The 12,291-nt window shown below is 51.8% G+C and overlaps 1 protein-coding gene across 1 annotated transcript in view; it reads left to right on the top strand.

Moving 5' to 3' along the window:
* Positions 1-11,407, top strand: part of TCF7L1 (transcription factor 7-like 1 (T-cell specific, HMG-box)) — a 110,834-nt gene extending 99,427 nt beyond the window's left edge. Inside the window, exons 3-10 of the mRNA XM_014530091.1 lie at positions 3,726-3,858; positions 5,086-5,188; positions 5,447-5,530; positions 6,476-6,619; positions 7,766-7,925; positions 8,013-8,120; positions 8,729-8,804; positions 10,075-11,407. Of these exons, the coding sequence (XP_014385577.1) occupies positions 3,726-3,858; positions 5,086-5,188; positions 5,447-5,530; positions 6,476-6,619; positions 7,766-7,925; positions 8,013-8,120; positions 8,729-8,804; positions 10,075-10,508 (1,242 nt within the window). The 3' untranslated portion in view covers positions 10,509-11,407. The remainder of the gene's footprint in view (positions 1-3,725; positions 3,859-5,085; positions 5,189-5,446; positions 5,531-6,475; positions 6,620-7,765; positions 7,926-8,012; positions 8,121-8,728; positions 8,805-10,074) is intronic.
* The last annotated feature ends 884 nt before the right edge of the window (positions 11,408-12,291 follow it).

The following is a 12,291-nucleotide window of genomic DNA, read 5'->3' on the forward strand; positions in this document are numbered from 1 at the left end:
TGGCTGCCGGCCGCCATCTTGGTTGACAGTTAATTTGCATAAGGATATGCTGATTAGCCAATGGGAAGGGTAGTGGTCGTACGCTAATTACCATGTTTCTCTTTTATTAGTGTAGATATTATTTCGTTGGTTTATTGTCTTGTCTCTTCAATTAGGATCTAAGTACCTTTAGGACAGGTGTTTTTGTCTAAAGTAGACAAGATTTTCTAGTGCAGTCACAAGACCTAGAACACTGCCTGTACATAGTAGATACAACACAAGGACTTGTTCTTGTTGTTATCTGCATTTTCTTTACTTTTTACTATAAAGTTTTATTGCGGTATAACTGATATAAACATTACATTAGTTTCAGGATTACAGCACAATGATTCGATACTTGTATATGCTGCAAAATGATCATCACAGTGAGTCTGGTTAACATCCGTCACCGTCACCGTGGGGTGTTCCAGCATTTCTACTCTGGGCCTGAGAAAAAGCAAGAACTTTTATTGGGATGGTTAGGGTTCAGGCTAGGCTTAGCCTTTCCTGAATCAGCCCCAAAGAGCCCTCTTGCTCACAGCCCAGGGACTACGAGGACATCTGAGACTTTGCCTTCCTTGCTCTGGACAATGCTGCCACCTACTGGTAACCAATAATAATGGCGTTTAAATTAAGATACCTACATTTTCAAATATAACTCATATTTTCCTGCCTTTACTTAACTCTGCCACTCCTTCAGTGCTGTTTGCCACCTCCTGATGAGGCCGCTCAACAGCACATGGGCAGTCGAGATTTCATAATACCATTAAGTATATTTATTTAAGTGGATATATATGTCAAATCATTACATTGTACACTTTAAAGATATTACAATTTTATTTGTCAATTATACCTTAGTAAAGCTGAAAAAATCTTTTCGTTAAAAAATGATGGCTGCCCTGACTGGTTTGGCTCAGTGGATGGAGCGTCGTCCTGCGGACTGAGGGGTCCCAGGTTCGATTCTGGTCGGGGGCATGTGCCTTGGTTTTGGGCGCATCCCCAGATGGATATTTCTAGCTCTCTATTCCCTCTCCCTTCTTCTCTGTGAAGAATCAATGGAATATATTTTTAAAAAATGATGGCTATAAATGATGTAAATAAAAAACATGCACACCCTGGTTGGTGTGGTTCAGTTGGTTGAACATGGTCCCATGCACCAAAGGGTTGCCTCCCAGATTGCAGGTTTGATCCCTGGTCAGGGTACATGCGGGAGGCAACCTATTGATATTTCTCTCTCACATCAATGTTTCTCTCTATACATATAAAATTTAAAAACAAAACATGTGCAGAGTCTTAATGAATGGAGACATACCAAAATGATAATAGTGACTGAGTTGGTCTGGTGTGATTGTGTTTTCTAATGCTTTATAGCATAGTTTCAATACAGAAAGGACAAAACAACACCACCCATAGTTCCACCACTCAAACAGAACTACTGTTTACATTTTGGTATACAGTGGGGCCTTGACTTACAAGTGTCCCGACTAACGAGTTTTTTGAGATACCAGCTGTCTCTCAGCTGATTTTTTGCATTAAGTTGATAGAGTAATTTGAGTTAACGAGCTCCTTAACGAGCTCGGTCTCGGAACGAATTAAACTCGTAAGTCAAGGCCCCACTGTACTTCTAGTCTTTTTTTTTTTTCATCATGGAGTTTATGGATTTATTTTTATTATAATCACTAGTGGCCTGGTGCACAAAATTCATGCACGGGGGGGGGGTGGCTGTCCCTCAGCCCAGTCTGCATCCTCCCCAATTTGGGACCCCTTGGGGGGATGTCCAACTACCAGCAGTCGGACATCCCTCTCGCAATCCGGGGACCACTGGCTCCTAACCACTCACCTGCCTCCCTTCCTGATCGCCCCTAACCACTCTGCCTGCCGGCCTGCTCGCCCCCAACTGCCCCCCCCACCAGCCTGATCGCCCCCAACTGTCGTCGTCCCCCTACCCCCCCTCTGCCAGCCTGATCACTCCTAACCGCTTCTGCCTCAGCCCCCACCACCATGGCTTTGTCCGGAAGGTCTCCCAGTCTAATTAGCATATTACCCTTTTATTAGTATAGATTATGTACTTATGAGCCTGCTGTGGCCAGGTGATAGGAAGTTGTTCATGGTCAGGTACCTGCAGGGTCCAGCCAGCGCCACCTAGTGGTTGTGGTTCAGAACGGCCTGGGAGCTGGAGCCCTGGATTCCCATCCTGCGCCAGTACTCTGCCTCTCATGTCTGCTCAGCCTACTGCAAATGGAACACGGCTGCCGTCAGCACACAGATACTAGCAGATGCACAGGCTGGAGTTTTCATTATGAGAACCCAATGGGCACCAGATGAAAGGGAAAAAGGGCTTGTAGAATCTATGAAATGAAAAGTTCAAACTGGAAGACAGCAGTTTGGAGTTCCTGGGGCTGCCTCCAAATCACCATCCTTTTTACAAGTCTCTTTGTTAAACAGAGCTCTTCTCTACTTGTAACTCTTTCACCTTATTTTAAAAATTTATCTAAAAAGCCCTAGCCAGTTTGGCTCAGTGGGTAGAGCATCAGCTCACGGACTGAAGGGTCTCGGGTTTGATTCTGGTCAAAGGCACATGCCCAGGTTGCAGGCTCGATCCCCCGTAGGGGGCATGCAGGAGGCAGCCGATCAATGATTGTCTCTCATCATTGATGTTTCTATATCTCCCTTTCCCTTTCTCTCTGAAATAAACAAAAATATATTTTTTAAATAAAGATATTACAAACATTTTTTTTTCCTAAAATAAAAGGTATGTCTCCTTTCTCTCTGACCGAGATGTTTTGACCAGGTTCTTGGGGAGGCCAATGGTACGGAGAAAGGGGAGATGTGGATCCAGTTCTGCCACTTGCCAGCTGAGTCACCTAACCTTTCTGAGCTCGGTGTCTTCAATGGCAATGACCACCACTGCTTTGCCAGGTTATAATAAGGCCTAGACCAGGGGTCCTCAAACTACGGCCCGCGGGCCACATGCAAATACAAATATTGTATTTGTTCCCATTTTGTTTTTTTACTTCAAAATAAGATATGTGCAGTGTGCATAGGAATTTGTTCATAGTTTTTTTAAAACTATAGTCCGGCCCTCCAACAGGGGGACAGTGAACTGGCCCCCTGTTTAAAAAGTTTGAGGACCCCTGGCCTAGACAGTATGCCTCGCTCTGTGCTTGTAGAAGGAAGATCCTATTGTTAAGGTAAAATACTTTAAGGCATTTAAAAAATCAATTCATTTTACCAGTACTAGGACGCACAGGTTCTTCCCATTTTAACATTTCTGAAATCAGGATATGTTGATATGCAAGGGTTTTTTCTTTCGTAATAAGTATATGAAATAATGGTACTCCTTACACTAGCTAGTGTTTTCAGTGAAACGGCGAGGTAACTAGGTCGGCAGAGTGAAGTGAGGCTGGGAGAGGGGCTCTGGGGCTGTGTCTGCGCATCTGAAAGTGGCACCGGTTATGTGAGCTGAACATATACCGTACACACACGTGTTTAGAAGAGGGTATGTTGGAGGGTCGGCATCACCCCTCCTGCCCCTGCTGGCCCTCTCCTGCCGTGAAGCCCGCTCCTTTCTCTCCAGGGCTGCGTGAGGACTGAATGGGGCGGGGCATGGAAAATACCTGGCACTTTCTCGACTCGGTGACTGTCAGCTGATTTCACTCTCCATCTCCTTGGCAACTGTCCCTAGTCTTTTTCTCCGTGTCTTTCAGTCGAATAAAGTTCCTGTCGTTCAGCACCCGCACCACATGCACCCGTTGACGCCCCTCATCACCTACAGCAGCGACCACTTCCCCCCGGGCTCCCCGCCCACACACCTCTCCCCAGAGATTGATCCAAAGACAGGTGAGTCTGCTGCTGCGGGAGGGCTGCACCCCGAGCAGAGCTCCGAGGGGAGCGGGAGGGGCAGGCTTCTCTCCTCGGAGCTCCCACTGGACCTGGGTCCAGGTCGTTTCCTCAGCTGTCTGCAGCCCTGACCACTGGCTTCAGCCTCTTCGGTTTTTCCACCTGTACATTATCTGTACCTTCCGTGCCGCAGGGTTATTGTCAGGGTGAAAGGAAATTAAATCAGATAGTGCACAGGGCCTGGCCCCACAGCCAGCAAGTGGTGTGTCTCTGTTTCTATTACTTTACAACAGCGGTTCTCAACCTGTGGGTCGAGACCCCTTTGGTGGTCGAACGACCCTTTCACAGGGGTCGCCTAAGACCATCCTGCATATCAGATATTTACATTACGATTCATAACGGTAGCAACATTACAGTTATGAAGTAGCAACGAAAATAATTTTATGGTTGGGTCACAACATGAGGGACTGTATTTAAAGGGCCAGAAGGTTGAGAACCACTGTTTTACAATCTCAACACTTTGGGAATGGAATGATCTGGCAGGGGTGGGGGAAAAATCTCTTTTTTTTATTAACTTTGACGTCTAGCACAGTGCCAGCTGTGCCTCCCTAAACGAGACTTCAGCCCTAAACCGAATGTTTCAAGTGGAGGAGTACCCACGTCCCGCCAGGCTATCAGGCAGCAGGGCTGAGCTGGCTTTTTTTTTTTTTTAGCTTGTTCACCAGACCTGTCTATCCCAGGGAGCCACAGTCTATTTTAATAAAGTTCCCAGTTACCGTGGCTCAGAGTATTTGGGGGTCCCGCTTTAGAGAAATAGTTACGACACGTTGCGGACAAGGAGGATAACTGTGGGCTTGAAGTCCAGAGTTCGTTTCTCCGTAGACGTGGGTTTCCTAGAGAAGCAGTTAGCTGGTGACTGGGGGTCCCGGGGTCTGCGGGTCCAGAATTTCTCGTCCCTGTCTTGGACAGTAACCCCTGTATTCGCAGCTGGGAGTTAATCCTGCCACAGAAATGGTTTCCACGTAGCCAGGGAGGCCGCACTGGTCCTGCCTCCCTGAATGTCCTTGACCAGCGGGCCTGCGGAGCTGGGAGGTGACAGGGCAGGGACACGAAAGAAAGAGGCTGCCAAGCTCCAGAACCCTGGGCTCTTGGGGCGAGGAACCTCCCAGACGATGCTATTTTAAGGTGGTCCGGGGAACAGTCTGACACATCTCTCCTTGGAAGCAGGAATCCCCCGGCCCCCTCACCCGTCGGAACTGTCTCCGTATTACCCGCTGTCTCCTGGAGCTGTCGGACAAATCCCCCACCCCCTCGGCTGGCTCGTCCCACAGTAAGGAAACCGGGGGCCTCTCCTACCCCCGTTCCATCCTTAGGCTGAGTTCTGCTCTGACCTCCAGCTGCCCCACCCACAGGGGCACCCTCACCAGACCCCAAGCTCAGACCTTCCTCCCCCAGCTTCCTCCCAGTCCTCACTCCTACTTCCTGCCCTTTATCCCTCAGCCTTTCTTCCCAACCCCTCTTCTCCGCCCTGAATGTTCCCGTTTTAGCCAGTATGCTGACCAGGTTTCCTTGCTCCTGGCCTCTGCAGGCAAGGACAGCCCATGTACTCCCTTCCTCCTGGTGGCTTCCGGCACCCCTACCCTGCCCTCGCCATGAACGCTTCCATGTCCAGGTGAGTCCAGGGACGGGCTGTCTGCGAGCGTCCTTGCCATTTCTGCCCATTGAGCAGCTTTCTTTTGGCAGCAAGCGAGGAGGCCCAGGCTCACTTTTCTCCCCCGTCTCCAATAAGTCCTGCCCCATGGTGGGAAGGACCCCCACACCCACAGGTTCCCTCTCCCCAGTGTCTCTAAGAGAATTTCCGAGCCCTGCCACTCAGCCCTCCGGTCCCGCCCTCCCGCACACTGGGCTTTGTGGTGGTTTTTTATTGTTCTACCTAGTTCCTGATGTGTCTGGTCTGGACATACTCTGAGAACCACTTCTAAGGGGGTTGTATAGTTTTCCCAGACCCCGTGGATTGTCTCTGGCTGGCTTTACCTATTTGTATTACCTGCCTTGCCTATGAGTTTGAAAGCTCTGTGAGTCTGTCTATTTCTGGTGAAAACCCTTTTTCAGCCTGATTCATGGAGACGATTGTGTAATGCACTTCTTATTGATGTAGAGCAAACATAATAGTACATGCATCGTAGGTAGACAACTCATTTCACACTGACGCCAGAGACGGGGGAAGGTTGGTTTTCCCTTAGTGATGTCAGGGGAGGGCAGAGGGAAAGGAGATTTATGCACAGGGCCAGCTCTGCCTGACCATGGTACCCCCAGTGACAAAGGAAATTCGACCCACAGAAGCCCGTATTTTCCCGTTGTACACCCCGCTTTTCCTCCTACCCTCTTCCAGCACCAGAAATAGGAACCCTGTGCATTTGTAGGGGGAGGGCAGGCTTGTTGGGTGTTTCCCAAACCTGATCTGTCCCGAAAAGTCGGTGATGGCCTTCCCTTCCTCACACTCGGCCACAGCAGAGGTGCTGACCCGCCTCTGCAGGAAGGGCAGGGGCCACCCACACCCACTGTTGACTAGCACTTGGCCTAAATCCCTCTTTCGTCCTCTCCACCTGCTGCACAGCCTGGTTTCCAGTCGGTTCTCCCCTCACATGGTGGCTCCGGCCCATCCTGGTTTGCCCACCTCAGGGATTCCCCACCCCGCCATCGTCTCCCCCATCGTCAAGCAGGAGCCGGCACCCCCCAGCCTGAGCCCAGCCGTGAGCGCGTGAGTAACAGGCCTCCGGGGCTGGGTCACCAGTCTCTAAGCAGCAGCTGCTGTTTCTTTCTCTCTCCTGGTGGCATTGAGCGGGCAGCCCAGCAGCCTCCCTCAGCCAAATCCTCTCCCCAGGAAATTGTTCCCTTTGGCTCTCTGAGACATTCCGCATCTTTTCTCATTAAAAAAGGTTTTACAGCCCGGCCGGCGTGGCTCAGTGGTTGTCAACCTCTGAACCAGGAGGTCACGGTTCAATTCCTGGTCAGGGCACATGCCCGGTTGCTGGCTTGATCCCCAGTAAGGGGCGTTCTCCAGTAGGGGGCATGCAGGAGGCAGCAGCAGATCAGTGATTCTTTCAGGTCATTGATGTTTTCATCTCTCTCTCCCTCTCCTTTCCTCTCTGAAATAAATATATATATTAAAAAAAATTTACAGTCCTGGCTGTTTGCTCAGTGGTTAGAGCATTAGCCCTCGGCCCAAAGGGTCCCAGGTTCAATCCCGGCCCCGGTCACGACGTGTGCGGAAGGCAACTAGCTGATGTCTGTCTGTCTGTCTGTCTGTCTCTCTCTCTCTCTCTCTTTCTTCCCCTCTTCTCCCTCCCTTCCACTCTCTAAAGACCAATGGAAAAAATATCCTCGGATGAGGATTAAAAAATAAATAAGTTTCACAGTCAGGATTTAGAGGCTACAAGAGAATCGGAGAAAGCCTTTAGCTTCCCTTCTCCCATGATGCACGTGAAAATGTGAGGCCCAGAAAGGAGGCTTTTCTCAGGTCACAGGGCTTGGTGGCAGAGCTGAGACTAGCGCCCGGGCTGTAAAGGGCAGGAAAGCCAGTCAGTGCCTCATGCCCCAGGAGAGCCCACCCCTTGTTTCTGCCCAGGACGCCCCACCCCTACATCTGTATCACCTGTGGCCAGTACAACCCAGCCGTCACCACCCCCCTGCTCCTCCATCAGGGAATTCTCCTTCCGTAGGGTGTGGCCCAGGGATCCAGAGGGTTGGGTTGGAACTACTAGTGGGAGGCGCTCAGGTGCTGAGAGCAGCCAGTGGCCGCTGGAATTCGCATTCCTCCCCTCCCCAGAGCAACGGCCCTTAGTCGCAGTGGGAGGCGGGGTTGGTGAACTGGATGACAGCTGACACCTGCTAACCCACTTCCCAGGAAATCACCAGTCACAGTGAAGAAGGAGGAAGAAAAGAAACCCCACGTGAAGAAGCCCCTAAATGCCTTCATGTTATACATGAAGGAGATGAGGGCCAAGGTGGTGGCTGAGTGCACCCTGAAGGAAAGTGCCGCCATCAATCAAATCCTGGGAAGAAAGGTAAGACCGCCCGACCTGCCAGCTGTGTGGCCGGCGTCCCTGCGTCCCCTGCCCCCTGTCTCTGACCCTCTCCGCTCCCTCCCACAGTGGCACAACCTGTCCCGAGAAGAGCAGGCCAAATACTACGAACTGGCCCGGAAGGAGCGGCAGCTTCACTCCCAGCTCTACCCAACCTGGTCAGCCCGGGACAACTACGTAAGTGCTGCTCAGACCCCAGAACAGCATCGGCTCCGGAAGGGGGAGGGGAGTTGACGACATGAACGGAGGACTCCGAGGCCAGGGGATGCCTGTATTTCTCTAGAAATAAGGAAGGCAGGTCCACAAGGGCACGGTTCTGGTGTCCTGACAACAGACTTAAACTTGTGTCCCTCCCGTTTGATGGGACTCGGACTTCAACTCCCCACTTCAGGGCTAGCGCTGGTGGTGGAAGGGAGTCAGGGGTTCCTGGCCGGGGGCGGAGTGGCCAACGCATGACCTCAGCCGGCATGTCTACGTCCCTGAAACGGCAGGTTTTTGTGTGCATGTTCTCATTGGCTCTCTTCCGGTAAGAGGGTTCGTAGCTGAATTGGATTTTTCAGTGGGACCTAGGACCCCTCCAAAGTCTGAAGTGCAGCGACAGGGTGGGGCCTTTCAAAAGACGGGACACCCGAGCTGGAGGGCAGGAACCGATGGGGAGGGGCACTCCAGGAAGACACACTTCTGAGACTCCGGGGGGTTGAGTGGCCCCCCTTCTTACCTGGGCATCCCCCTGAAAAGCCAGGTGTTCTGTCTCTGTGGCCTCTTCCTTGGGCCGTGTTTTTTAGGGTAAGAAAAAGAAGAGGAAGAGAGAAAAGCAGCTGTCGCAGACACAGTCCCAGCAGCAAGTCCACGAGGCAGAGGGTGAGTCTCAAGGAGCCGCTGCCTCTTTCCTTTGCCTCCCGCTGTCCCAGCTGCACTGCCTGCGCCTGACACTGCACCGGATGGACACAGGGACAGTGCTGGGTGACAGCTGCCTGTCCCGGGCCTCCGCCTCATGTGCTCACGCGGGCATTACTGTGATCCTCGTGTTAGAGATGACCAGCTAAGAGCCGGGGAAGTTCAGGGATTGGGTCCCAGCACTTTCTCACTTGGAACCTTGGGCGCTTTGGAACGTGCTTCAGTTGCGTCTTATTGGAGGGTTAGGTTCTAAAGTCAGTGTGTAAGGTAAAAACTGAATGCCGTGGAAATCCCCTCAGGAAGGCGGATATTAGGGGCCGACGTACTGCCTGTCAGTGGACCCAGCAGAATCAGCTTTGCTGCCAGTGTCTGGTTGGTCAAACACCAGAAGAAATAGTTTGTTCAAGTTCAGGGGCCGCCTTGTGCCCCAAAAAAATGTGTGCACCAGAATCACACCTGGCACAGAGGTTCACACTGTGGCGAGCACTTAGTCATGCCTCTCATCTCATGCTCACTCCAGGATGGGTACAAAAAGCCACCACCATCTAAGGCAGCAGTTCTCAACCTGTGGGTCGCGACCCCTTTGGCGGTCGAACGACCCTTTCACAGGGGTCGCCTAAGACCACCTGCATATCAGATATTTACATTACGATTCATAACAGTAGCAACATTTCAGTTATGAAGTACCAACGAAAATAATTTTATGGTTGGGTCACAACATGAGGAACTGTATTTAAAGGGCCAGAAGGTTGAGAACCACTGATCTAAGTGGTCTTCCTTCCTTTCTTCCATTCATCTACACATGAGCACACACACATAAATTATGAATATGCTGCAACAATCCACTGCATGCCATGCTGCTTGTAAGCAGGTGCCACACTATTCCCGCTAGCACTGTAAGCTAAAGATTTTTAAAGCAAATTGACTGGAGATCCATCCCCCAAATGATGAGATGTGGGCAAGGAAGACGACGATGCGGTAGGCGGAGCTGTCTTCCCTCTGGTCAGACACTGAATTGTTGGTGTTCACTGGCATTGCCCCTTCTCTCTGCTCTAGGCATCCCTGAATGCAGTTTTCTCATCTTGAAAGCTTTGGATGCAATGCCAGGTCCTCACTTCCCTCCCAGGAAGGATTCTTGTGTTTCCAGAGACGCTGTGCACAGCCAGGCCTCTTCTGCAGCCTCTGCCTCGCCAGAGCTACTAACTGCTCACTCTTCTGTGTGTTTTTCCCCCAGGTGCTCTGGCCTCCAAAAGCAAGAAGCCGTGTGTTCAGTACCTGCCCCCCGAGAAGCCCTGTGACAGCCCTGCCTCTTCCCATGGCAGCATGCTAGACTCCCCGGCGACCCCCTCCGCAGCCCTGGCCTCACCGGCTGCCCCTGCTGCCACCCACTCGGAGCAAGCCCAGCCCCTCTCCCTCACCACCAAGCCAGAGGCCCGGGCCCAGCTGGCTCTTCACTCGGCTGCCTTCCTGTCAGCTAAGGCTGCAGCCACGTCCTCTGGCCAGATGGGCAGCCAGCCCCCACTCCTCTCCCGGCCCCTCCCCCTCGGGTCCATGCCCACAGCTCTGCTGACTTCTCCCCCTTCCTTCCCGGCCACGCTCCATGCACACCAGGCCCTCCCTGTGCTCCAGGCCCAGCCTCTTTCCTTGGTCACCAAGTCTGCCCACTAAGCTGCCCTGTGACCTATGCAGGCTGTCAGGTGACCCATCGAGTAGTAATGATTCAGAAGAGGAAGGAAAAAAAAAGGAAACTTTATTGGTCAATATTTGACCACTCTGGACTGTTCTGTAAAGTGACTGGTAACAGCAGCACTTTACATTTTGTAGATGTAACCAGTAGCTGACCTTAAGGCTTTTTTAAAAAACAAAACAAAACCCACAAAAAAAAATCTTTAAAAGAAAGAACTGAAAAGTAGTGTGTCATTCTTCCCGTACGTGCAGTGGTGGATGGACCTGGGCAAAAGACCCTCCTCTCTCTACCTCTGAGATCGCCTCCTCCCGCCTCCCCCTGTGCCCCAGCCCCCACCCGGGCTGCGTGGCCACTGCTGCGACTCCTAGCCTATTGCTTCTTCATCTAGACCCCATTCCCGGACATTTCTTTTGATCTCACCCCAATTCTTTGCTCAGCTCCATGGGTTCCTGCCTCCATCCTTTCGCCCTCTGCCCAGTGTAAGGCTCTCACCATGTGAGAAGACCCTGCCTGGTTTGTCTCCACCAGCACCCCTCCCCACAGTGGGCCCCAGCCTCCAGCCTTCGAAGGGGGAAAGGTCCTCTGAAATGGTTCTTCCCCACACACAAAGGGACTCAAGGTGCCTGCCACTTCCTTAGTGACGAAGTCCGTGTTCCACCCTTCACCAGTCAACATCTCCCCCTCACAGTCCCAGAGCGCAGACAGGAACTGCTCCGAGGCTCAGTCTAGCTGTCTGCCAAAGTTCTAAACACCCTCCCTCCCCGTCACCTCACATGCTTCTGTGTGTTATTTCTTTTTTTTATGGGGTTTTTGGAGCAATTTGAACTCCCAATAAGCTGTTTATTTTCACAAAAGAAAATAAAATTGCAGTTGCAAGACCTTTTGAGTGTTTTAATCCTTTTGTTGAACCCAGTCCCCTTCATACCAAGCCCTGTGCTAGTTTTGCAGACATGCTAAGAGGATGAGTGCTTTGGAGAGGGATATAAAACATGCCTGACACAATCAGACAAATCCAACCCAGCCTCAAATGGATATCAACCAGTCAGTATCAATAAATGGTCCAAAGGAAGGAACTCTTGCCTTTTAACTGCCGAGATGTGAGAGGCGTCCTTTGTCTGCTTTGCATAGTACCTAGCACTGCAATTAAATTTTCTGTAACAGCTTTATTGAGATACTAGAGGCCCAGTGCACCAAAATCGTGCACTGGGGGTGTGGGTCTCAGCCCAGCCTGCACCCTCTTGCAGTCTGGGAGACCTTGGGGGATGTCCAACTGCCAGCTTAGGCCCACTAAGCCATCAGTCGGACATCCTTAGCACTGCTGCAGAGGCAGGAGAGGCTCCTGCCACCGCCGCTGCACTTGCCAGCTGTGATCCTGGCTTCTGGCTGAGCAGCGCTCCCCCTCTGGGAGCGCACTGACCACCAGGGTGCAGCTCCTGCGTTGAGCTTTGCCCCCTGGTGGTCAGTGTGCATCATAGTGACCGGTTGTTCTGCCGTTCGGTCAATTTGCATATTAGCCTTTTATTATATAGGACTAGAGGCCCGGTGCACAAAAATTTGTGCACTTGGGGGGCGGGGGAGGGGGGTCCCCCAGCCCGGCCTGTGCCCTCTCGCAGTCTGGGACCCCTCGGGAGATAACGACCTGCTGGCTTAGGCCTGCTTCCGGGTGGCAGAGGGCAGGCCCAATCCCTAGGTGCAGCCCCTGGTCGGGCTCAGAGCAGGGCTGATTGGGGAGTTGGGGCGCCGCCCCCTGTCATGCACAGAGCA

The sequence above is a fragment of the Myotis brandtii genome, unplaced genomic scaffold (assembly GCF_000412655.1).
Source record: "Myotis brandtii unplaced genomic scaffold, ASM41265v1 scaffold714, whole genome shotgun sequence".
In the NCBI taxonomy this organism is placed as follows: Eukaryota; Metazoa; Chordata; class Mammalia; order Chiroptera; family Vespertilionidae; genus Myotis; species Myotis brandtii.